Source organism: Podarcis bocagei (genome assembly GCF_964188305.1).
Source record: "Podarcis bocagei genome assembly, chromosome: Z".
Lineage (NCBI taxonomy): Eukaryota > Metazoa > Chordata > Lepidosauria > Squamata > Lacertidae > Podarcis > Podarcis bocagei.
Window position 1 is genome coordinate 3,291,248 of NC_138140.1, and position 26,058 is coordinate 3,317,305.

The 26,058-nt window shown below is 44.8% G+C and overlaps 1 protein-coding gene across 3 annotated transcripts in view; it reads right to left on the reverse strand.

Moving 5' to 3' along the window:
- Positions 1-13,283: 13,283 nt before the first annotated feature.
- Positions 13,284-26,058, reverse strand: part of ODF2 (outer dense fiber of sperm tails 2) — a 33,519-nt gene continuing 20,744 nt past the window's right edge. For all 3 annotated transcript variants that reach the window (XM_081179713.1, XM_081179712.1, XM_081179714.1), the window contains 8 exons: positions 24,222-24,357; positions 23,135-23,245; positions 21,160-21,264; positions 20,725-20,883; positions 18,454-18,554; positions 16,300-16,462; positions 14,548-14,673; positions 13,284-14,225 (listed from right to left, as the gene is read on the reverse strand). In XM_081179713.1, the coding sequence (XP_081035839.1) occupies positions 14,052-14,225; positions 14,548-14,673; positions 16,300-16,462; positions 18,454-18,554; positions 20,725-20,883; positions 21,160-21,264; positions 23,135-23,245; positions 24,222-24,357 (1,075 nt within the window). In that variant the 3' untranslated portion in view covers positions 13,284-14,051. The remainder of the gene's footprint in view (positions 14,226-14,547; positions 14,674-16,299; positions 16,463-18,453; positions 18,555-20,724; positions 20,884-21,159; positions 21,265-23,134; positions 23,246-24,221; positions 24,358-26,058) is intronic.

The following is a 26,058-nucleotide window of genomic DNA, read 5'->3' on the forward strand; positions in this document are numbered from 1 at the left end:
TCCTATAGAAGGAGCTCCTTTCTCACCTCATGGCTGGCTGGCTCCCTCCTTGACCTAGCTGTGCTCTGCTGTCCAGGCAGAGGGACGGATAATAATAATAATAATAAATAAATTTATTATTTATACCCCGCCCATCTGACTGGGCTACCCCAGCCACTCTGGGTGGCTTCCAACAAAACATTAAAATACAGTAATGCAACAAATATTAAAAGCTTCCCTAAACAGGGCTGGGGGCGTGTTGCTAGTCAGCAGAACAGGCTCTATGGCGGGCTGGCAACCACAAGCAGCCCACGGGGGTTGTTTAAACAGCCCACAAGCCGCCCCCGAGCCAAGCTGCCCACTCGGTGAGTCCCCATGCATTGCGCTAAACCGGTGGAGCGGGGACTTGCTTCCACAGCGCCAGAAATTGCATCTGCACATGCACAGACATGATCCTGCCCACGGAGCGATCTCTGCGGGAGTGAACCAGCCCAGGCGAGGTAAACCTTGCCGACCCCTGCTCTATGACCCTAGTGAGGACCTGTTTGTGTGGCGAGTTCCCGCCTCCCCTCGAGGAAATAAAGACGACACAGGACACAAGAATTCAGGTTAATGGGTCAAATTAGGCCACAACTTTATTGATTACAGGAATTGAGCGGTATTGGCTTAGGCATCGGTCCTAACTACTAACCGGCTTGTAAGCCGGAAGGGTTAACCACCAGTGGGAGGAGTTCTGCTGAGGCACGTCAACTAGGACCTCCCCCCCCCCGTCACCGCGTGGGGCGTGCCATGGGCCCACACCTCCTTAGGCTTAGGACAAGGCCACGCCCCCCAGAATCCTTTACCGGACTACCCTTGTTTGGGGAAGCTGATGGCGCTCCTTCCCCCTTCATTTGCATAACAATAGGACAGCACTCCCACCGATGCCTAACCGCCAGTACCGAAGAGTTGTGACCCAACTGTAGTTCATAGCAACGTCAGGGAACCTAGCCTAAAGAGGGTGGGACGGGAGGGAAAGTCGGGTCAGCTGCAGTGAAGGAAAGAGGAGGAGCCTCAGCTGCAGCAGGTTTAAATAGCCGAGGCCCCGCCCCCGGAGCCAGCCAATTGGTTGGCCCGGGGTAATGGTGCGGCCGGGGATTCCCTCTGCTATAGTGGGGGCTGGAGCCAGCCCCCGGGAGAGTGGGGAGGGGCTTGAAGCCCACAACCCCACCTCCTATGTGATCGTGGAAGTGGCTTTCTAAAGCCGGGCTTCTCCCTCCCTGCTCAAGAGGCCGGTCCCTGATGTTAGCAGAAAAGGGAGGCAGCGTGAGGCTCCTCACAATGTGTGTGTGTGGGGGGGGGGGGTAATAATGACTTTTTTAAAAAACCCCACAGCCAATTCTAACAATTGTAGGTTAAGGTTACCAGGTTTTTTTCAATGAATCCGGGGACACTTCAAATAAATAAATAAATAAATACAACACATTCTGGACGCTGATGTTGCAGAGGGGCAGCTGTCACCTTGACCTCAACTGCTGTGTTTCCCCTTCCTCCGAGGCTTCTATCTCCTTTCTTCATGACCCTGGGCAGCCCCTGAGTTGTTGGTTCTTCGGTGGTCCTGGTGGGAAAGTGGTGCAGGGTCAGCAACCTTTTTCAGCCGTGGGCCGGTCCACTGTCCCTCAGACCATGTGGTAGGCCGGACAATATTTTGGAAAAAATAATGAACGGATTCCTATGCCCCACAAATAACCCAGAGATGCATTGTAAATAAAAGCACACATTCTACTCATGTAAAAACACCAGGCAGGCCCCACAAATAACCCAGAGATGCATTTTGAGTTGTTACGGCTAAAATCTGGGTGCAGGGCTACTCTGCCACCCAGCTCGTCGGACTAAGTCCGCGGGTCCATGCGGAAGAAAATGAGCTCAGCCGGAAGCAGGAGCAAACTGCAGAAGATCCAAGTTTATTGCGCAACAGGTTCAAGGCGAGATTGAACAGTGAGAAAGGGGTGACATGAACTTTTGAAATTTCCCTCCATATCCCAGAATACAGTGCAAAATACATCCCAGTTACATCATGAATACATTAAGAAGAGGTTGGGTTACACAGAATACATTAGGAAGAGGTTGGGTTACACCGGATTAACATATGGAGGAGGGAGGGGGAATATGCAGAGAGCTGGAGATATGGAGGAGGGAGGGGGGAATATGCAGAGAGCTGGAGATATGCAGATAAGCACATCCTGAGAAGATAATGGTCCATGTATGCATAGTCTGTCACCTGGCATCGCCCGGAGGAAGGGCTTGGCAGAGCGATTTGACCGGATTAGGGTCTTGACACCTTGCTTGAGGGATTATGGAAGACGGGGGGGGGTCATGGGGTCCTAGAGAAATTGAGCAAATTGGCACGTGGATTTTCTATGAATTTTATAGATTTTAGTCCCTTTTGACATTGACAGTTGGAAATAAATGGATATATTGTAGCGAAGAAGGAGGTGAAGAAGACATGCCCCCCCCTTCCGTATCAGAGTAAAAGGACAGATTCTACTCATGTCAAAACACACTGATTCCCGGACTGTCCACGGGCCAGACTGAGAAGGCGATTGGGCCGCATCCAGCCCCCAGGCCTCAGGTTGCCTACCCCTGCTGTAAGGCAGCCTGACTCCCATCACCCACCATCTATTTTCCAGTAGGACAGTAGTTACTGTCTATGCTTCAGGGTCCCCTTGATCTGGGGGGGGGGGGCCTTCCTTGGCTGCAGCCTCCGCTCTTCAAAAGTCAAAAGAGGGTCCACCAACGGCTTACGGTCTACCCAAGTGGGCTTTGGGTGGACATGATTGATTCCATTAGACTGGTCATTTGATCTGGGTCAGCTGAAAAAACTGGGCATTTGATACTTCCAGTTGAAAAGGTTTGTGCTGGAGAACAGGACGTGAACCCATGTCAGTTGTGCCTGGAGACCTGCAGGCATTTGCCTCAGAGGGTAAAGACTCTGTGGAGTTGATGTCAGGCTTCTCCCTTTCTCATGCTGCCTTTTTAACAACCTGTTTTCTTACATCAACTAAGGCAGTTCCCAATTCATCCCCATCCCTCAGAGTAGAGGTCTGTGGGTGTCCCCCCCCCCACTTTCTCCAAATTAGCAAGGCCTCTGCTCAAATCCTCTATGCCACAATCCAGCAGGGAGATTTCAACCTCATTGGCCTCCCCTAATTTGGCTTCTCCACTGTAGTTAAAAACAGCAGGAAGAGCGACACAGCGGCCACTAGTGGAAGAAGAAGTCATAACAGCCAAGAGACATCATCCCTCTCTCACTGCCTCCGTTTCTCCCCCTTCTATTTGCCAGGAGCTGATGCGACCAGCGGCCATTTAAAAATAATAATTATTATTACAATTATAAGTCGTGTGTCCTTGTTTCTTAATTTAATCTTTTTACATTGTTTTGTATGATTTGTGGTATTTTAGGTATTGTGGTTTGCTGCTATTTTTGTCGATTATAGATGAGTAATTCTTCATTGTAATTGATAAGTGTAAACTGTTTAATTATTACCTGCCAATGTTTAATTTTAGTGTTTGCTGTTGGATTCTAATGCATTATTGCATACTGCTTTATTTGGTATAAGTTGTTTATCTTAAAGTTATTGTGACTTTTCATGTAGGATCTGATTGTTGTTGTTTAGTCGTTTAGTCTTGCCTGACTCTTCGTGACCCCCTGGACCAGAGCACGCCAGGCCCTCCTGTCTTCCACTGCCTCCCGCAGTTTGGTCAAACTCATGCTGGTAGCTTCGAGAACACTGTCCCACCATCTCATCCTCTGTCGTCCCCTTCTCCTTGTGCCCTCCATCTTTCCCAACATCAGGGTCTTAGAATCATAGAATCATAGAATCATAGAGTTGGAAGAGACCACAAGGGCCATCGAGTCCAACCTCCTGCCAAGCAGGAAACACCATCAGAGCACCCCTGACATATGGTTGTCAAGCCTCTGCTTAAAGACCTCCAAAGGAGGAGACTCCACCACACTCCTTGGCAACAAATTCCACTGTCAAACAGCTCTTACTGTCAGGAAGTTCTTCCTAATGTTTAGGTGGAATCTTCTTTCTTGTAGTTTGGATCCATTGCTCCGTGTCCGCTTCTCTGGAGCAGCAGAAAACAAACTTTGTCCCTCCTCTATGTGACATCCTTTTATATATTTGAACATGGCTATCATATCACCCCTTAACCTCCTCTTCTCCAGGCTAAACATGCCCAGCTCCCTTAGCCGTTCCTCATAAGGCATCGTTTCCAGGCCTTTGACCATTTGGGTTGCCCTCCTCTGGACACGTTCCAGTTTGTCAGTGTCCTTCTTGAACTGTGGTGCCCAGAACTGGACACAGTACTCCAGGTGAGGTCTGACCAGAGCAGAATACAGTGGCACTATTACTTCCCTTGATCTAGATGCTATACTCCTATTGATGCAGCCCAGAATTGCATTGGCTTTTTTAGCTGCCGGGTCACACTGTTGGCTCATGTCAAGTTTATGGTCAACCAAGACTCCTAGATCCTTTTCACATGTACTGCTCTCAAGCCAGGTGTCACCCATCTTGTATTTGTGCCTCTCATTTTTTTGCCCAAGTGCAATACTTTACATTTCTCCCTGTTAAAATTCATCTTGTTTGTTTTGGCCCAGTTCTCTAATCTGTCAAGGTGGTTTTGAAGTGTGATCCTGTCCTCTGGGGTGTTAGCCACCCCTCCCAGTTTGGTGTCATCTGCAAATTTGATCAGGATGCCCTTGAGTCCATCATCTAAGTCGTTGATAAAGATGTTGAATAAGACCGGGCCCAAGACAAAACCCTGTGGCACCCCACTAGTCACTCTTCTCCAGGATGAAGAGGAACCATTGATGAGCACCCTTTGGGTTCGGTCAGTCAGCCAGTTACAAATCCACTGAGTGGTAGCATAGTCAAGACCGCATTTTACCAGCTTCTTTACAAGAATATCATGGGGCACCTTGTCAAATGCCTTGCTGAAATCAAGGTAAGCTACATCCACTGCGTTCCCTTCATCTACCAGGCTTCTAATTCTGTCAAAAAACGAGATCAGGTTAGTCTGACATGACTTATTTCTCAGAAATCCATGCTGACTATTGGTGATCACAGCATTCCTTTCTAGGTGCTCACAGACTGTTTGCTTAATGATCTGCTCCAGAATCTTCCCTGGTATTGATGTCAGACTGACTGGGTGGTAATTATTTGGGTCCTCTTTTTTCCCCTTTTTGAAAATAGGGACAACATTTGCTCTCCTCCAGTCTGCCGGGACTTCGCCTGTTCTCCAGGAATTCTCAAAGATGACTGCCAGTGGTTCTGAGATCACATCGGCCAGTTCTTTTAATACTCTTGGATGAAGTTCATCTGGCCCTGGAGACTTGAATACATCTAAACTAGCCAAGTATTCTTCTACTATCTCCTTAGTTATTCTGGGCTGTGTTTCCTTTGCTGAATCATTTGCTCCAAATTCTTCAGGTCGGGCATTGTTTTCTTTATCGGAGAAGACTGAGGCAAAGAAGGCATTGAGGAGTTCAGCCCGTTCTGTGTCCCCTGTTTGCATTTCACCATCTTCTCCTCTGAGTGACCCCACTGTTTCTTTGTTCTTCCTTTTGCTACGAACATACCCATAAAAGCCTTTTTTGTTGCTTTTAACCTCTCTAGCTAGCCTGAGTTCATTCTGTGCTTTAGCTTTTCTGACTTTGTGTCTACACGTGCTGGCTATTTGTTTGAATTCCTCTTTGGTGGTTTCCCCCCTTTTCCATTTTTTGTACAGATCCTTTTAAAATCTTAACTCAGTTAAAAGTTCTTTAGATAGCCACCCTGGCTTCTTTAAGCACCTTCCATGTTTCCGTCTCATTGGTATTGCCTGACGTTGTGCTTTTACTATCTCCCTCTTAACAAACTCCCAGCCATCATGAACTCCCTTTCCTTTTAGTATTGCTGTCCATGGGATCTCACCAAGCACTTCCCTAAGTTTTATGAAGTCGGCTTTCTTAAAGTCAAGAAATTGAGTCCTAGTATGCTTGGCTGCTCCTTTCCGCTGTATAGTAAACTTCAGAAGAGCATGATCACTCGCGCCTAATGATCCTTCCACTTCTACCCCACTAACCAGGTCATCAACATTGGTTAGGACCAGATCTAAAATGGCTGTTCCTCTTGTTGCTTCTCCCACTTTCTGGATAATTAAGTTGTCTGCAAGGCCAGTGAGGAATCTGTTTGACCTTATGCTCTTGGCTGAGTTTGACATCCAACAAATATCCGGGTAATTGAAGTCCCCCAGGGAGTCTTCTCTTCTCATGAGGTGGCCAAAGTCTTGGAGCCTCAGCTTCAGGATCTGTCCTTCCAGTGAGCACTCAGGGCTGATTTCCTTCAGAATGGATAGGTTTGATCTTCTTGCAGTCCATGGGACTCTCAAGAGTCTCCTCCAGGACCAGAATTCAAAATTCAATAGTTACTATTAATGTTTAATGTTTTATTATTATTTTTGTGTGTGTTGGAAGCCGCCCAGAGTGGCTGGGGGAACCCAGCCAGATGGGCGGGGTATAATAATAATAATAATAATAATAATAATAATAATAATAATAATATAATTAGAGGGAATAGAATCATCCTTGAAGAAAGGCCTGTCAAGAACATGCCCAGGTCCTATCGACCTAAGCTGATGCCCCCTTCCCAGCCCCACTCCCTGCTGAGGCCAGCACCCCACTTCGAGCCGTTACGGAATTTCTGTGGGGGGGGCACAGTTGTGTTGTGGGTCTCGCCTATCCCAGAAACGCTCCCCCACCCCCATACTTAGGGCGCAAGACGATGAGCTCAAGAAAACCCTTTCCATACACTGTTGCACCAAGCACCACTTACTGTATATTTCATTAATAAAGACTCTGTTTCCTTTTTGTTTTTGAAACCCCTTATCAATATGAACAAGGACTTGTGAATGAATTCTGTGTTTGCATACTATTGCGTATAGACCAATCAAAAGCGTCGGATTTTGACAGCTAGCCAATAGCGATTAGCGGATAGTGGCCTCTAGTGGACAGAATCTCTTCCCACTCAAGCTGCCTTTCCCCTCTGCAAGGTGACTCAGCTCGACCTTTTGCGCGCTTGTCTGAGCGGCTGCCCGCTGAGAGAACAATGGATTCAGTCTATTAAAACGTCATTAGCTAGGTTTTGATTGCTAAGTTGATACTTTGTTGCAATAAATGTGTCAAAGCCCCTTGCCCATAGACTGTCAGCTTGGAAAAACCTTAAACCTTCAGAAAATCATATAAAATAAGTAGTTTGACCAATTCTCTTCATTCCAACGCCATTTTGGCCTTAAGAAAAAGGACTTCCTTCCCCACCACTTCCTGCCATAATCTCTCAAGCGTGAGGGCACGTACACCCCCACCCCAGGGAAGTGCCCAGAGTGTCAACTGCTGAGCAGTTAGCTGACTAAAGAAACCCAGAACCCACCACTGAACTTGCCCCCAGGGCCTGGGTGCGCAAAGGGATTTATAACGTACCTTTGGATGGTGTGTACTTAAGAGGCATTGAGACATGTTTGCCTATGTCAATCTTGTACCTGGACATGTTTTGCCTATGCTAATTTGTAAATCCCTCTGTAACCCTCCCCTTTCATGACATGTCAGTGATGTAAAGATGACGTATCAATGATGCTGTACAAACTGTATTCTGGGATATTGTGGGAAGTTTTAAAAGTCAATGTCACCCCATTCTCGGGGTTATTGCTCCTGTAGGTGTTAAGTTGTGGGTGAACATATCAGACGACACAGCGGTTCTTCAAACAGCTCTTGTTTATTCACAGGCCAGGACAGAACTGAACTGAAGGGTTCAGCCAGCCTGCTTATATAGAGCTCCAGTACAACGTAACTGTAACAATTTTCTAAAACTATCCAATCACTGAATGTCACTTTCGATCCCTTATTTGCATAACTATCTACAGTATCCCCCAACTGGCCCAGGGTGAGAACTTCAGTACATAACAGTAGGAACCTGTTGCGCAACATTAAAGATCTTGGTCTACTGACCGCTATTTTGCTCTGGTTTGTGGCTGGGATTCCCTTCCTTTATGACCACAAGTACCCGCAGGCTCTGCCCAAGGAGCTGGGCTGTTGAGTAGCCTCACACCCCATAAATTTTCCCTTTCAGTGCAGAGACTGACACCCTGCCAACCCATGTGTATTATCCAGAACCATTGCCAAAACCATCAGGCTCACATTCACGTGGATGGCCACCCACCTCTCAGCTCTCCCTCCCCAGCTGGTGGAGACCAGTGCCCAGCATTACTGGGAGGGTACACTCTACCTTGCCAGCTTTGCCAGCTCATACCTCCAGGTTCCCAGACAACATGCAAGTGTGATAGGAATTTTGAGGTCTTAGGTATATGTTAAATGTTCATAAGTGTACCAACCAAGCACGTACATAGATCAGCACAGGAAGACCAACCTGGAACCATTTTGATTCCCAAACTGAGCAAATGTTTTCTCTGCAAGGCCAAAGTGGGAAACCTCCCCATTGTCTCTTTCCTCACAAATCCTGTCTTAAGGACACATTTAAGATAAGAATAGGGTGTGAGCCTGTGACCTGGCCCAGGAACTAAGTATTTATCATTACAAAAGACTGGCCGGGCTCCCCAGGCAATCCAATCTAGGAAGCAGGGTATCCAATCAAGTAACTTGCCAAGCAGGAGATAAACAATGATAGGAGAAAAACAGCACCAAATTTCTGTTTTAGACTGCCTTTTCTGTGATGTAGGTATGATGTATCTGGGGGTGGTCTTGAGCTACACCCCTTCTGTGATGTAGGTATGATGTTTCTGGGGGTGGTCTTGGACTCCAGGGAGCGAATTTAAAATGTCTATATAAGGGCAGGCACACTTTTGTTCTGGGTTCCTCCTCCCTCCTGCGTGTGAGGGGAGCACCCTGTTGCAACAGATCAATAAAGATCAAGCTTACTAGCTGCTTTGCTTCTCAATATTCTCTGGTTGGCCTCTGTTATTCTTTCCTACCAATAGGGAACCTATGTAAGGACTCTATATGTGCTCTTGGATACCCCATAAGGGGGAAAGGGCAGATTTTTGTTAACAACACAAGTTAAGACCTTCAGCCTCTCCACCATACAAAAGGGATACAAAAAGGAATTCTGTGCAGGATGCCTCCATTGCCAACAACTGAAGAACAACCGCCCATCCAAGGCGCAATGAAAAAGCAAGCTGAAGGAGGGAGGGAGGAGGCAGCACACTGGGTATCCGAAGGGAGGATAAAAATTTTTGTGAACTGAAAGAAATGAGCATATCTAGTCTCTATGGCTATCCATGGCATTACTGAAGGATCTATAGGTTCGATCTATTGACTAAGGCGAGTCATAGGCCATTGATGACAGTATTGTTTACTCCCCCCCCAACATATTTTCTAGGAATAAGAGTAAGGTTATTCTACAGCAACCTCACTGCTTCCACAGTGAGAGTTCATGATAGTCTGAATTACTCTAATTAAATTAAATAATTCTAAACATAGAAATGTTTACAGTAGAACTTGCCAGTTGCTTTACCTTGTAAATTTTAAGTTTTAAATATAGTTTGTCCATCTATCAATGAATAAAATGAAAATGAAAACATAAATATATAAAGAGTAAGACAGTATTGTAAATCAAGTATAAAAGGTGCTCTTCTAGCAGTGGGGTTATATATAATGAACAGAAATATATAGAGTAAACTACATCTTAGAGCTATCAAATCAGGACAGTAAAGAAATTGGTATGAAGATGAAGGTATCAAGGGGGGCCATCAATGTAAGTCTGCTGTACATATTAAATTACAGCTGTTCTCATTTTTAATAATGTTTTCACCCTGAGTAGCAGAGCTGCCACCCTTTGAAGTCAGTGTCCCAGGGACATTCCAGTGTTAAAAGCAAGAGCGAGATAATCAGAGTAGCGCTTGGTATGCTTCATAAATACTGAATTTGAGCTTCGGAGCATGGTGACTCTACTCATGTGAGGATTTTAAAGATCCCCCCAGGATCATTCAAATCACAGTCTGTGCCAGTGGAATCCTTTCTTGCCAGTGCACTAAGTGAAAGGACAGCATGCTTTAAGATAGCAAGAGATCACAAGGGCTGGGCAATATCTGCTTTCCAACATTGTGACTTCTCAATATGGCAGTGTATTACGATGTCAGAAAGGAGGTGTGGAGGAAGAAAGCAATTGCCAGCCACAGATGATTAACCTCACCATACAGAGCAACGGGCTGAGCTCCCGTTGCTCGGTCCCTGCTCCTGCCCACCTAGCAGTTCGAAAGCACACCAGTGCAAGTAGATAAATAGGTACCGCTCCAGTGGGAAGGTAAACAGCATTTCCGTGTGCTGCTCTGGTTCGCCAGAAGCAGCTTAGTCATGCTGGCCACATGACCCGGAAGCTGTACGCCGGCTCCCTAGGCCAATAAAGCGAGATGAGCGCCGCAACCAGAGTTGGCCACGACTGGACCTAATGGTCAGGGGTCCCTTTACCTTTTACACAGCTTCTGCCTAATCCTGGTGAGGCCAGGCGGTCAGCGCTGACCCGGGCTTCCTGGAACAGCCAGCAGTGGTGCATTCTGACAGTAGTCTTGCCATACAAGCAGCAGCCACCAGAAGCCACTGTTCCACTTGGAGGAAGCAGGCAGCCTACCAGCGCTCACACGTCCAGGGAAAGAAACGAAGGCGATGGGTGGCCAGTGGGCAAGCAAGCACCACTCCCAAGGCCAGCGGCTGGGCTGCAAAGGGAGGGAGGGAGTGGGGTGGCCTGACTGAAGGGCACAATGCTGGCCGCGAGCAGGGCCGGGGGTTTGTAACACATCACTTGGTTGGGAATTCTTAAATCACTCTCAATATTTTAATTTTAAACCAGTTTCAGGCAATATATCAATACATCACCCAGACCCACAGATAATGGTAAGCTTTGCACAGACATTATGTAAAACTGCGTTAGATATGCCCCTCCACCCACTCAGTGACTATAAGGTGAAATAAAAATGGCTATAATTGTTTTCCTTTTCACAGAAGCAGATAAAATATGCAAGCATACCTGCTGCTGTAAACCTGCATATAGACCCAGGGATTTTACAGTGTCTATCAGAGATGGATGCTGTTTGTAGGCATAGCCATCCCTTCTGAGTAATTGCTATATGGTTACTCCACAAGCAGAAACTTTAGCATTTTGGGATAGGCATAATACAAATCATAGGCAGTGGTAGGAAAAAACAGAACATGGATTCTCAGCACAGAGCGAGCTACGAGATATGTCACTCCTCCCCACAGAAGAAAAGTTTTCACAGTTCCACATGAAAAACGATCAGTTTCCAATCCATCCCTGAAAACACTGAGGCAGCACCCTAGGGAAATGATTCACTTTGGACACTAAGCTATGTCCCATATCCATTCATGATGTGGCCAATGCTGACCATACTGCTCAACAATTAATCATATATCTATTGGTTGCTGCTCATCATGTGTGAAAGGATGCATCTTGTTACTCTATGGATGTATGGTTTAAAATAGTTGTTTGTGTTTGTTGGCATTTAAAAAAAACTTGACTCATACATTCTGCTAGGTGTGATTCGGACCTCTCTGACTTTGCAACTGCTTGGGGGCAGTTTGCGATTTATATGACCAAAGAATCTAATGGATGGAACATTCCCACCAAATAGGGGTTTATTTGGCAACATTCATAAATGGTATGTTTGGTACAAATAGGAACTTTGTTTTCTACTGTGGAAAAGATTTCCCTTCATTCTTTTTACGTGTTCGATGATTACTGTATTGGCCCCAATATAAACCGCACCGTTTTACCATGTGTCTGTTTCAGCAGCGATATCACAAAACCCAATTTTTGTAAGGTCACAAACTTAAGCTGCACTTTTAACTTTTAATGGTCGGAATGTGGAAGAAAAAGTGAGGCTTATACTTAGGCCAATACGGTAAGTACAGAAAGGGTGAAACTACAGAATCAGCAGTTTGGTGCAAACAGCCCTTTGGAATTTTATTCTCTGTGAGGGCCACTGGCTATTAAGGGCTGGTGCTGTAATATTTTTATTGTAACAATCTGTATGTGGGCTTTTATATAAATAAATAAATTGTCCATTAGCACCTTGGAGTCCAACTAAGTTTGTTCTGGGTCTAAGCTTTTGTGTGCATGCACACTTCTTCACATACACTGAAACAGAAGTCACCAGACCCTGTGGGAGGGTGGGGCGGGTTTTTTCTCAGAAGAGTAATAGTAGATGGGTGATTGACACAATGGGTATGGTAAACCTGTTGACGACTGTTAAGGACTGCAATTAGTCCTACAGGAAGAAGCAAGGGATAGTATGCAGATGACCAAAAATAGCTTTAGCATGTGTAATGAGACAAGAATCCAATATCTCTATTCAGACCAGGTCTCTCCATAGTTTTCAGTTTAGTAATAAGATGTAATTCAGCAACCTCTCTTTCAAGTCTGTTTCTGAAATTATTTTGTAATAAGACAGCTGCTTTGAGATCCTGTACTGAATGTCCTGGAAGACTGAAATGTTCTCCTACTGGCTTCTCTGTCTTGTGATTCCTTTTATATGTATATATTGTGTATGCGTATATTATAAAGTTATAAAAAAACAACAACAAAACATAGGCCTGTCCATCAAAATGAAAGACTCTACCCATCTCTCTTGAATTCTGGACAGTTTGACCAGTCAGCTTGGTTTCATTTCTGGAGGGCAGGAAGACAGAAACAGTCATTTTTCAAGGGGGTAGTTGGTGCTAAGAAGCCCATCCCAGCTCCCAGCAGGAGGCTGACTCTCTTGCCTAAGGTTGGGAATAATTCACACCCTTGGATGGAGGGTCCCCAGATGCTGAAGAGGACAAGGCTCCTCAATTTGAATTAGCAATGTGGTTTTACAGAAACTCACTCATGAGTAACCTAGCAAGCTCATGCCCAGGGGTCAGCAACCTAATGTCCACGGGCCAGAAGTGGCCCGCGGAGGTCGTTTGATCAGCCCACAAGCCACCCCTGAACCGAGCCGCCCACTCGCACTCTGCGCTAAACCACTGCAGCGTGGCGCAGGGACTTGCTTCCGCAGCACCAAAAATCGCGTCTGCACAGACATGGAAAATAGCGTGCATGCAATCAGGCCCATGAAGGGATCTCTGCGGGACTGATCCAGCCCAGACAAGATAAACCTTGCTGACCCCTGCTCATGCCCCAATGTAGTGAAGATCAGTATGTGCAGCATGGAAGCAGGAACAGAGATGTTATTCACCACATAAGGAAGCTAAAAATAACAGAGACACACAGAGCTTGAAAACAAAAAATCATGGGATATTTCACAAACAAAACATTACTGTTCAACACAAAAGTCACATATGAAAATCACAAGTGATCAGAGATATGCAGCTCTGGAAAAATGGATCCCAGGAACCTTTACAAGAGTACAGATAGTATGAAACACCTTTCTTTAAAAAACAGGGCAGGTGCTTTTCTCCTTCACATACACAATTACTGAAATCACACCTTTAAACTGATACTCACCCCTAGAAAAACTGGAATAATGCAATTAAAAGAAAAAGGAATGGTTTTCACACCAGCTATGTCTGGCCCAAGGCATGCTGCTAGCAGACACAACCTTTCATGGGTTCACAATTTTTCAGATGACGATTTTTATTATTATATAAAAAAAATCTAAATATTTTGTTCTGCATTCAACAAACATGATATTTGAAACTCATGGCATAGTGAGAAAATCATACATAAAACATTAATAAAATTAAAAGATGATTAAAACACTGCAGGTTACTTTCAAAACATGCAACCTCTGTAAGGCACTAAAAGACAAGAAAGGGTGGTAAATGTGCCCCTTGTTGGCCCGCTTTAACATGGCTTATGATACACAATGCAGCCCTTAATGCCACCACCCCACCAACATAAAGGGAGGATGAATCTCCCACGCCAACAATACGATGAAGATCCTGAGCTATTTAAGTTCCAAAATCAGATATGGCTTTGAAATAGGTCCACCCAGCTGAGCCTGTAGCAAGAGGGTCCTGGAAGTTAAGGAACAAGGTTTGATCACAGTGGAGATCGAGGACGAATCGGGGAGGTTGATAAGGCACTGTCTCCAAAGACGTTGGCGTAAGAGGACTTGAGGAGCTGCACGTAGCTTTGCATGCTTCGGTTGGTGCTCTCAGACTGTTCAAGACGATCCTTCAGGTCATGGAGGCGGCTTTCATACCGACACTCTGCCTGCATGAGGACAGGGGAAATGGTTGAAGCAGGGGAAATCACTGCCACGCTCACCCCGTTATGGATTCTTCATACAAGCAAGTAGCAGTTCACCATGCCAAGTGGAAATACCAGGCTGCTAACCCCTTTATCTTACAACTTTAGCATATATTCTATGCTCCCAGTTCCCTGTGCTCCATCCTACTAAAAACAAAAAACCAACCAACCAACCCCCCCCCCCTTCATCTACTTCCTTGCCTCCCTATCAAAACACAAGATGGGATGGACCTAAAAGTCATTAAGAGAGTTAAGAGAGCTGCTGCTGCTGCAGAAATCCACTCACATCATCTTTGCTCCGCCGCAGCTGATTCAGTTCCGTCTTTGTCCTGCTCAGTTGAGTTTCCAAATCTAGCATCTTGGACTGGGCTGTTCTCTCCCTTGCTGCTGCTCGTTCCCTTGTTTGTTCCAGCTTTTGCAGGCAAGGCAATAGAAACAAGACAAACCAATGGTTTGGGCTTTAGCAAAAAACAAACAAAAAAAGCATCCCTCAAGAACCTTTGGGGAAAGAGAGTGGCTTGACTCCAGTTTTCCAAAGCTTCTAAAGCCAGGAAACATTAAAAAAAATGTAACACTCACCTTCCTGTTGTATTAGAAACAGGGTTAATCTACATATGCAATGTTAGCAGGGGAAAGAGCAACAAGACAGGAGGGAAATTTCTGTCCTCATCCCCCCCAGACTGGAGTTGCTTTACAGTCAACACACGTTCTTCACACACACAAACATGTTCTTCAAAATACATGCCCACCTCTCTAGAGTTGCAAGTAAAGTAACAGGTGTAAAGACCCTGGAGAAGTAAAATGTGTGTATGCATGTATTGCGGGGAGGGAGCATTGATTTTACTTTAAATATCTAGAGACAATTCAAGTGATCCAATATATTATTATCTTTGCATTTATACTTCCCCACCAAGCTCACATTTCTAATATGAAAGACTAAGAAGAAAGAAAGAAAATCAAATCACAAACAAACACAGAGACAGAAAACATCCTGGGAGCCAGCAGGATATGTAATAGCTAAATGTTTTGCTTACACTGGAGAGAGCTGAGTGTGGGTCCCTATCCACCCACAATTTAATTGAGTGCTCTCTCTCAAGCTAAGCACATCTTTCACAGCTGTTATAAGGAGAAAAGAGGTTCCTTGCATGGGCTGCTCTCAAGAGCCCCTCAAAAGTAGGATGGGATGGAAGTGTATCAAATATACATGACCTCCTACTAGGGCAATAGGGAAGGGCTCTTTTCAACCCAATTCCCTGGTGGGAAGCCTTGGGGAAAGCTGTGGCAGGGCTGGCTCAAGACATTTGGCACATAGGCGAACCACAAAATGGCGCTCCTCTCCCACACCAGGGAATAAAGGTGAGTGAAGATCTATATTAAGAAGGGGGTCGGGGAGAATAAAGATCTACATTGGTGGGTGGGCGTCAAACCAACCTTACCAGATGGCTGAAGTAGGAATCAAAGGCCACTGTGGGGAGAGGCCTGTTCTGTATCACGCTGGGTGGGTGAAGAAGCCAGGAGAACCCAGAGGGCAGCCCTGCCATTTTCTCCCTAGGGACAGGAGACTAGTAGTGCCTCCTGCTCACCAGGAAGCTGCTGCTGCAGCAGCAACAACAGGAGACACATTCTCTGGAGGCTGAATCTGCTGCCCCTGTGGATCTTGCTGCCTCACCTCATGGGTGTGATGGCCAAGGCATGTGGAGGGGACTTTTGTACAGTGGGCTACATTTCCAGCCACAGACACCTCTGCCTCCTTCCAGGTAAGTGAGGCATTGCCACAGTTCAAGGACACATTCCTGCAAAGAACTGCTGAGCAAAACCATGCAAGGAGGACACTCAGAGCAGGGTTGGAAGAAGCATAGAGAGTCCCAAGGACCACATTTGGGATCCAAGGTTGAGATTCCCCACCCCTTGTACTAAAGCATCTTCTCACTGATCTCCTGAAGCTGGTCCTCAACAACAAAACACTTAAGGGAAGAGAATTCTGCTCCCACTGCAATCACAATGCTCCTTCACTCATTGCCCAGGGGGAGGTACCAACCTGCCTCTTGGCATCGCCAATTGCTATCTCCAGCTGGCGAGCCAAGGCGCCACATTCCCGGGTCTTCTCCTCTAGTCGCAGCTGGGCCTGATGGATCGACTCCTCCCTTTTCGCTATGACCTGGATAAATTCTATATTCTGACCGCTTGCTGCTTCAAGCTTCCTGAATTGCAACCACAAGGAAGATTCATGGGTATATGCCAATCAAAACAGGGCTCAACATTTAAATGGACTAGATGCGCCTGTAAATAAGTTTTGATAGGTGCTACTTTATACAGTGGTACCTCTACTTACGTTCACCTCCGGTTATGTATCCTTCGGGATACGTACACGGCAAACCCAGAAGTATTTTTCTGGGTTTTGCTGCGTGCACATGTACAGAAGCGCTTTACCACCATGTGCGCATGTGCAGAAGCGGTCCCTCCAGTTGCAGAAACCTCGGGATCCGACCGGAGCTCCATAACAGATCCCGTCCGCAACCGGAGGTACCACTGTGTGTGTGTGTGTGTGTGTGTGTATCTACGGTATAAGCTGAATAGCCAATGTAATGCCATCCAGGGGCTGGTGGACTCTTGAAGTCTCATCCAGTATGACCAAAGGTTGATGGGAACTGGAGTCCAGCAACATTTGGAGGGTATGATGTTGGCTACCCCTCCCTCATAGGAACTGCAGGTGGCCAGCACAGTCATTGTCGCTTTGCCAATAAGCAATTTTCTGGAAACAACAACAACTTGTTTGAATACAATGTCTGATCAAGCCACAGGTCTAGTGAGAAGCAAACAAGGGCCTATTGACAACACTGATATTGCAAAGGAATGTGTTAAGCACCAAGTCAGACCATCATTTCTGCCCAGCATCTGCTGCCGGCACTGCCCGCCTGCAGTTCTCCAAAGCCTTAGGTGGGAAAAGGTATTTCCTTCCCCATCTTTCCCAGCTACCATGATTTTTTAGCTGGAGATTTGATTTCCAGACCTCCTTAATGTGAAGCCATCAGCAAGCAACAGCGGCTTGCAACAGAACATTGCATTTGTTTTGCTCTATGTGTCTGCTTTAGTTAAAGTGCTTCTGAAGAGGTCTGGCTGAATGAGCTGTCATGAGAACTGATCACTAGCTGCTGCCCACAGGAGGAGATTGGTCCTAGGAACCAGAACCTATCTTAAGAGGCAGGTTGTGGAAAGCATATAGCTGCATAAATTACTACAGTTCCTTGACTCCTCCCTCTGGTCTCCCCCCACCCCACAAAAAAGTATAATGTATTGGCCTGAACATAAGCCGCACCCAAATATAAGCCACACCTTTAAAATTCAAAGGGGGTAGGGAGAAAAAACACAATACCCGAATATAAGCCGTTCCCTTAAAATTCCGCAGGCGCTCACACCCATTCCATTTTACCGTATGTATGTTTCAGCAGCAATATCGTAAAAGCCAGTTTTTGTAAGTTTACAAATTTAAGCTGCACTTTTAACTTTTCACGGTCGGAATCTGGTGGGAAAGTGAGGCTTATATTCAAGCCAATACAATATTAGCCTACATTTGGAATGCGAGAGGCCTGCACTTTTTGCCTTCCCAACACTGCCAGTAGCCTGGTTCGCATGTCACAGTAAGCGAATGCAGAAGTGCGGGGGCTCCTGAAAAGGAGATTGTGGCCATTTTGTTTCTCCCTTGTTGTTTTGCTGCTGCATCAACACTGAACGAAACCATAGTTTGGCTTAGCATGTCGTCCAAACCCAGGCTTGTAGCTTAGCTCTTCCAGGCAATCCACAAGCCAGGAACTAAAGGACAAACCCTAGTTACCGGCAACAGTTAATCTGGAGAGAGTTAAAGTCTGACCCCAGGTCCAGACTTACAAAGATCACTGTAGGCAGCAGCAAAACTCTGCTGTGACTCATTGTGAACTCCTGTCCTGAACTCCCTATGTCCGCGCTGAGCTATGATTTGGGCTTTGCATGGTGTGCCAACCAGAGCAACTGTCTTCCCCACCATCACCACCAAGCCCAGCATCCATGACAAGACTACAGAGTTCTGTACTCAACACTGATACAGCACCTGATTGATCTATACACACAGGAAAACATTTGCACAACACAGCCTTTCAGTTTTGATCACTCTGCTCCCATCCTTGACAAAGCGGCATCCTCCCCAATTGCTCCTAACCTCTCCAGCTCTTCAAGCTTGAGGATCAGCTGCTTGTTCTCTTCTTGGGCAGACTGATACCTCTCTCTCATCATCTCCATCTTGTCTCCCTGAAGCTCAATCTGAAATTTGATTTGACTTGATTTAATAGTTGTATTCCGGTTTTCCAACAGCAAATGTTCAGCTCAAAGCAGCTAACATGGGCATTAACAAAGCAACAAACATCGCAATCACTATAATATCAAGCACAGCATCATATAAATAAAGCAAACGGCAACATTAAACCATCAAAACAATTAACACAATCAATACAATTAAATCAAACCATAGTAATTCAAGATACGAAAACGAAAGATTGGTTTAAAAAATAGGAAGGGGGAAAGGTAGATAATGTGTAAAGTATTTAAGGCCTTCCCAAGCTACCAGTGACAGGTGCTGCTTATTTTGATGTCAAGATCTCCCCATTCTTTATTTCCTAGAGAAACAAGAATGGAGTCATGCAGAGAGAGACAGAAAGACAGACAAAGAGAGAAAAGGAGCAGAAAAAACTACCATGTTCAGGGCTTAAGTGGACCAGGGCTCATTTGGTGCTTATTTAATGTTACTATTTACATTGCACCTTTCTTCTTCCACCATGGAAGGTCATCCACATGTGGTTTCCAGGTACTGAGCAGACCCAAAGCTACTTAGCTTCAGCAAGGTGATGGCCTTGTGTGCTTTTGAGACCAAATCCCAGGAGCAGAATCTGATTTCAGTACCAGGAGGTGGGACAGCCTTCTGAGGGAGGTGTCTTTGCCTCACCAATAAACAACTATAATCAGCAACCCCTTCACATATACCCTCAACCCCACTGGTCAAAGGATGGCTGCAGGGCAGGGAAGAGCCCAGGCACCTCCTGTTGCACACATTAAGCACTGTACGTGTTCCTGTTTTTGTGGCCTTTTCAGAGCCTATTTTGATCCAGCATGATTTTTTTCCTTCTCAGCGCTGCACAAATGAGCCGCCAGCCACCTGCAAGCAAAGTGAAGCACACACAGATTGAGGCAAAAATCACAATCTCTCTCTCTCTCTCACACACACACACAAGCACACACAGAATGAAAGGTTTATGGAGCCGAGCAAAATTAACCATGGGTTGCTAAAAAGATGAAGTTGCCTTTGACAAGGAATGGAGGCTCAGGTGCTTGTGGTCAGGCGCATGTTATACTCATGCTGGTTTGCACCCCATACAATAAATAAATAAATAAATAAATAAATCCATGCAAATTAATATAAAAAACCAATATCTGATTTAATCCACCAAGAGCTTATTTCACATGGATTTACTGTGCATAAAGATTTCTGGCTCAAAAAGAAAGACTATAGAAGAAGAATTTGGGTCAGTTTGGAAGCACAGTACAGCAGCTGTAAAATTAAGGCCAAAACGGTCACACAGAGAGGCTTAGGGAACCAAGCATTGACTGTCAGAAAGACCAAAGGACTGGAACTTTAGCAAGTGTAACTAAACCAGTCACCATGAGCTGAACCACAGCAGCAGCTCCCCACCACCCACAGCCCAGGTCTTTGCTTTCAATTTTAGCACATACCACACTTAGAAGGATGTGTGCATTTCAAGACTGAACAACACAGGAGGAGAAACTGAAGTGAGTGCATCCTAAGAACTTCAGTTTCTATTTCCTTCTTCAAAATGAAAGAAAGCAATCCTCAATGGCATTACTTAAGTGTTCCATGCCTAGGTTGCACCTTCTCTCTCCCCCCACAAGATAAATAAATTATGCAAAACAAGCCAATATGTGCAAATATTCTGGTACGCAGTTCTGATTCCTCCATCCCACTCAGTGCCCAGAGACCTGCCTAACCATTTTCAAATTTTCATCCCTCTCAGTCATGAGGTCTAGAAATTTGACTTTTTGTTGATGAATTTAAGTTTCTAGCTTGAACTGCAATTACACAGAACCCTGGGAAACCTATGCATTGCCATATGAAGGAAGGACCCACAAATGAAAGCGGGAAGGGGGCTGGTGGATCTTAACAGCATGCTTTCACAAGGCTACCCATTTGTTAACTTGCCAGAGAAGGTGTTGGTGGACTGAGAAAAGCAGCAGACTTAAATGCAGATAGCAAAACAGCAAAACAAAGACATGCCACACGTCCTTTTATTCTGCAGTGCAGATGTTTAATCATTTCAAAAAGAGACGAGACAAGAGACAAAGATTGCATTTTCTTGATGCTAGAGGCTCATTTTGGTCCTCGGCTTGGGGTTCGTGTGGGCACCTTCTGCCAATCCCTTACCCGCTGACGGAGGTCTGTGATCATGGCTGACAGGTCCATATTTTTCTTCTCGTAACTCTTTAGCTGTTCCTGACACTCAGCCAGTTTAGACTCTGTGAGCTTCAAGATCTCAGGAAGCTTTTCTAGCTCAGCAACCTGACTCTGGAACTGCTTACGAGCCTGTGAGCAAGAATGCAAAAAGCAGGAATTAAAGATAACAGAGGGTGCTTGGCCACAAGACCTATTGATCTGATAACAATGAGGCTGAATCTCTAACATTGGTAGAAACTGATAAATATGATGCATAATGTACAAGCGGTATTCCTCTCATGTTTTTGTGAGGTACTAGTCTGCTCCTTCTCTTCCACACTCCATGAAAAGTTCCTGTGCAGGAGCGACAACACATGAAACCTCCAGATTTTTATGGCTCATCTACAGCTTAGACCAGACACTTACATTTTCAATCTCCTTGGTCATTTCTTCTTTCAATGATTTGTTCTCTTTTTCACAAAGCTCCAGTTTCACAGTCACCTCATCAGCTTCCATTCGCGTTTTCAGCACCTGGGGAAAATATGTTGGTGGGTTGTTGATTTTTAAGGAGAAGACAAAACATGTACAGCAGCTACTTTATCAAATGGAACTGAATTAATCATGTTTCAGTTTGGGTTTAGTGAACGCAACTGTGAGAAATCTGAAGAGAAAGTATTAAAAGTCTTGTTCACATAGACACTCCATTTTTTAATCAGTCCTCAAAATAAAAGTCATTGCAGTTATGTTCTCACCTAAAGGAGTCAGAACTCAGAGGGAGACACACCGACCTGCCCTGCTGAACTGCTTTTCTCCATTTGTGTTAGAACACATAAACTCTACCTCTAACCCAGGGGTCAGCAACTTTTTTTCAGCCGTGAGCCGGTCCACTGTCCCTCAGACCATGTGGTGGGCTGGACTATATTTTTTTTTTTGGGGGGGGGGAATGAACTAATTCCTATTTCCCCACAAATAACCCAGAGATGCATTTTAAATAAAAGAACATATTCTGCTCATGTAAAAACACACTAATTCCCAGACCGTCCGTGGGCCAGATTGAGAAGGTGATTGGGCCGGATCCAGCCCCCAAGCCTTAGTTTGCCTACCCATGCTCTGACCTATACAGGTGCCTTTGGTTCATATTTTAGAGACAATTTCCTCTCTAAATACCAAGAGTGGAATATAATTCTGAAATCCATACCCTACAGCTTTACTCCTCATAATTCCACAATGATGGGCTCATGACTGTAGGTTAATTCCACAGGGGCCATTGTTCTGTGAATCACTCTGACTGGGCAAGATACAAAGTAATGAATCCTCCCATTGTCTCTTTAAAGACAACACCACCACACACCCAGCAATAGAAAAGCTCTGGAGGCATGGGGGTCCATGATGAGCCATAATCTCCAGATTCCTAGCTTTTCTTTAAAAAAAAAAATTAAAATCTCTAGCATCTGTAGAACCTGATATATACAAGGCAAAATGTGCAGGGACCATTCTTCTCATGCTTCTGTGAACTACTCCTGCATGCAAGCCCTTTGAAAGAGCCCAATTTCACTACAAGGTGAGACAAACCCCTTTCAAGTGTGACAGTTCAGATAATAAAAAGGTACTCTAAATTAGTGGACAAGGCTTTTATACAGAAGTGCTCCAGTTTGTTGGCTTTCCTCTTTGTTGGCCTTTGCCAAGCTGGAGTCCTCTCCAGATGTTTTGGACTACAACTCCCATCATCTGCAGCATCATACAGCTGTGCTGCCTTGGTCTGATGGAAGCTGTAGTCCAAAGGATCTGAAGGGTCTTGGTAAATGTTGCCATTTATGAGCCTAGCCTAAGCCAAGGCATCTGCATCACCCAAGTCTTTCATTGCTGCCAAGAACAGAGTGAGAGAAGCTCAAAATCAAGTAAGAAAAGCCTTTGGAGACACCTGAGAAAACTAACCAGTTTAAGCCTATTTTATGTTCTGCAGCTCTCAAATCATTCTCTGTATTTGATGTGCATTTGTTTATTGCTTTTTAATTACTACCACAATTGGGCACCTCTCAGATTTTGAAATATTGTAATCTATCTTGGGTAGGGGTATTTTTTTATTTTTAAAAAAGATATATACTATTTCTACATTCAGTTTCCCGATAATAGAGGTCTACAAAATGAAACAGACCAACTTCAAATCCTTTCAATAACACAAAGGGAGAAGAGCAGGTGCTTATCAGGTACCCCCACCTCTTGCAAATATCTAGAAAGGAAATTGCCAAGTACTTGCTTAGACAAGAGACACAGAATGCCTGAAAACTAAAATGCACCTCTGCCCCACTCCCCAAGTTCCAGGGTTTAGGAGCTCAGCAGGGCATTCCTGCCAGAAGACGGAGAAGGAAAGAGGGTGCCAAAGGTCTTTCGAGAGCAGTACCTGGTTCTTGTAACTTTCAATTGTCCCTTCGTAGTTCTTGAGGGATGCTTTGAGCATTGCTATTTCCTGCTGAGCTTTATTCAACTTTTCCTCCACCGGCAGAATGCTATTCTGGAGAAAGCAAAAGAGAGACGTGTTCAGTCAGAAGAGAAAGGGCTGCTGGGCTGTACAACAAGCATCTCCTTCCTGGCGTAGGCAGTTAAGACTGTCAACTAGAACCTGGGAGACCAGGGTTCGAATCCTCCACTCGGCCACGAAGCTCACCAGGTGACCTTCGGCCAGTCACTCACTCACAGCCTAACATACATCACCAGGTTGTTGTGGGCATCAGAGGAGGAAGGGGGGGGGGACTTGGATAACAGCCCGGACTGGAATAGAGTCAGGGGAAGCTGCACTGGCAAAAAGACAGTTGGAAAAATATATATACACAAATAAAGCTGTATTCGATTGATGAAAGGATCTATGATGCTTGACATAATTGAGAATCGCAGAGCCAGGGATGGAGAATTTTAAAGAGTTAAAATCGGGGTGTGGAAAATATGGAAACAACGAGAGAGGCAGGACTGAGATTTGGAGATATGCTTCGGAGGTCCAGAGTATGGGGAGCCCCGAAAAATCAACAATTACAATTTGGATTATAATTTGGTCTTTTTAATTTTAGTTTTTTTATTTTAATTGGATTATGACTGGATATGTTAATTGGATGTTTTTTATTGGAAAATTAATTTTATTGGAAAATTAATAAAAATAATTTTTAAGAAAAGAGGAGGAATGGGGAGAAGCATCTACACCACCTTGCGCTCCTTGGAAAAAATATGGGATAAAAATGCAATAAAATAAACAAACAAATTCCGTTTGGAACATCTCCTGCACTATCTCCACTGAAATGATTGGAGGTTATTTAAAAAGGATGGTGGAGATGCCCCTACCAGAACTAGACCAGAACTAGACCAGTATATATGTTTTGGACTACAACTCTCAACAGTCCTAGCTAGCATGTTTGTATTATGCTGGGCTGATGGGAACTGTAGCCCAAAACATCTGGAAGGCCTCAGCATGGTGAAGATGAGAACTTTTCTCTACCAACCTTCAACCTCTCATTCTCCATTTTTAATGAGGTACTTTCTGTGACCTGCCGGTGCATTTTGTCCACCATGGCATCTCTGTCTTCCCGCATCTTGTCTTCCATAGTGGTTTGCTGTTCCATCAAGTCTGAAATACGGCTTAAATACATGTCAGGGAAAGAGACATTAGTCCAAGGAAGAAAGAAGCAGTCTCAGTTCAAAGCAGAATTTCACAAAGATGACGATCTTTTTAAGGCACATGATTCCCATATAGCAGAAGAGGGGAATCTGTGGCCCTCCAGATGTTGGCTGGGGCTGATGGGAATCTAACAACAACTGAAGGGCAACAGACCCTGTTAGAGACAGCCAGTGTTGTGTAAGGGTTAGGGTGTTGCACTAGGACTGGAAGAGATGGACACAGGTTCACATCCCCACACAACCACAAAGCTTGGGTGACCTTGAGCCAATCATTATCTCTTTGCTTTTTCTTGCAGCAAAGAGAAGAGATTAATGTTTATATATTTATCAATAATCTGGAAAAATTAGCGCAGCTTCCTAATACCACATGCAACCCATCCCCTTTCATTTGGCCAAGGAACTTGAAAAGAACCAGACCTAGGAATTCACACTAAGGTAAGTCCACCCAACTGTGCTACTATTCACATGGGAAGAGCAGTCTCAATCCCCCAATAGAGGTGGACCCATTATGTATGACAGCCAAAATATATCAAGCTTTGCATGTAAGGGGCACAGGATCTTTGGAAGACATGGGATTGGTTCACATCTAATGTCAAACTGAGATCAAATCCTAGTCTACCATCCTAACTTGAAATGCAAAAAAAAAAACCATGGTATGCCAGCTTGGATATTCTGAATTGAGCTAAGAAGGCTTGGTCACAATTTCAACCCAGGCCTCCAGGGGAGACCAACATCTTCTGACACCCCAAATGCCAAGAAGCTACTGGAATCATTTCACTTTGGATTTCCTAATGGATTCCCTTTTGCACTCAAGCTATCTGGACCCTAGGAACAACCACTGTGCAAGACTATTCCTTAGTTTTGGCAATCGTATAGCATACTTAGATTTGCTCAATATTAATTAATGCACTTGGCTTCTTTCATATTAGGGAATTTAAATCCGAGTCCACAGTCAAAAATCATACTGGTCTGTCTCATAATGTCAGTAGTGAAATACTGGATATTTTTATTTGCTAAGTTTTAAAAAAAGTAATTTCAAAGTTTCCATTTAAAAGAACATACCAAGAGTGGCTTACAAAATTTATAAAATACCTCACAGACATAAATAGAGATTCAACTTCTCTGTCTTTACTGGCAGTAAATTTTTTGTGCAAGGCTCTTACTTGCCTGTTTCACTACACTGGGGTGGTTAATGTCAGATCTGAGGGCCCACTGGCATCTCTTTCTGGCCCTCGGAACACTTTTCAGACCAGACTGTCCTCTCTGCAGGCAACTGTTGTCTTTCATACCCCGCACCCCGTTTCATAACCTGATCTCCTGTCATTCCTTCAGCCTTTCTGCAAAGAAGTCCACATTCTTTGCCAACTTAGGCCTTGAAAGCAGACTAAATGCAAAGAAGCCAAGACCAGCATTCTGTGACTTATTGCAAACTCGCACAATTTGAACCCCCTTTAGCACAGAGCACCAACAGGATTATATGCTGTACACAACACAGTTCTGAATGGATTTTTTTTTAAAAAAAATCCAAAAATCACAGAGCTGGCAGAATTGCAGTCACAAGTCATGGAGGAAACAGAAATGACAGAGAGCCAGGACATATGGCCGTCACCTTCTTAACTAACTAAAAAGAGAGTAATGCAGTGATGGGGAACCTGTAGCTCT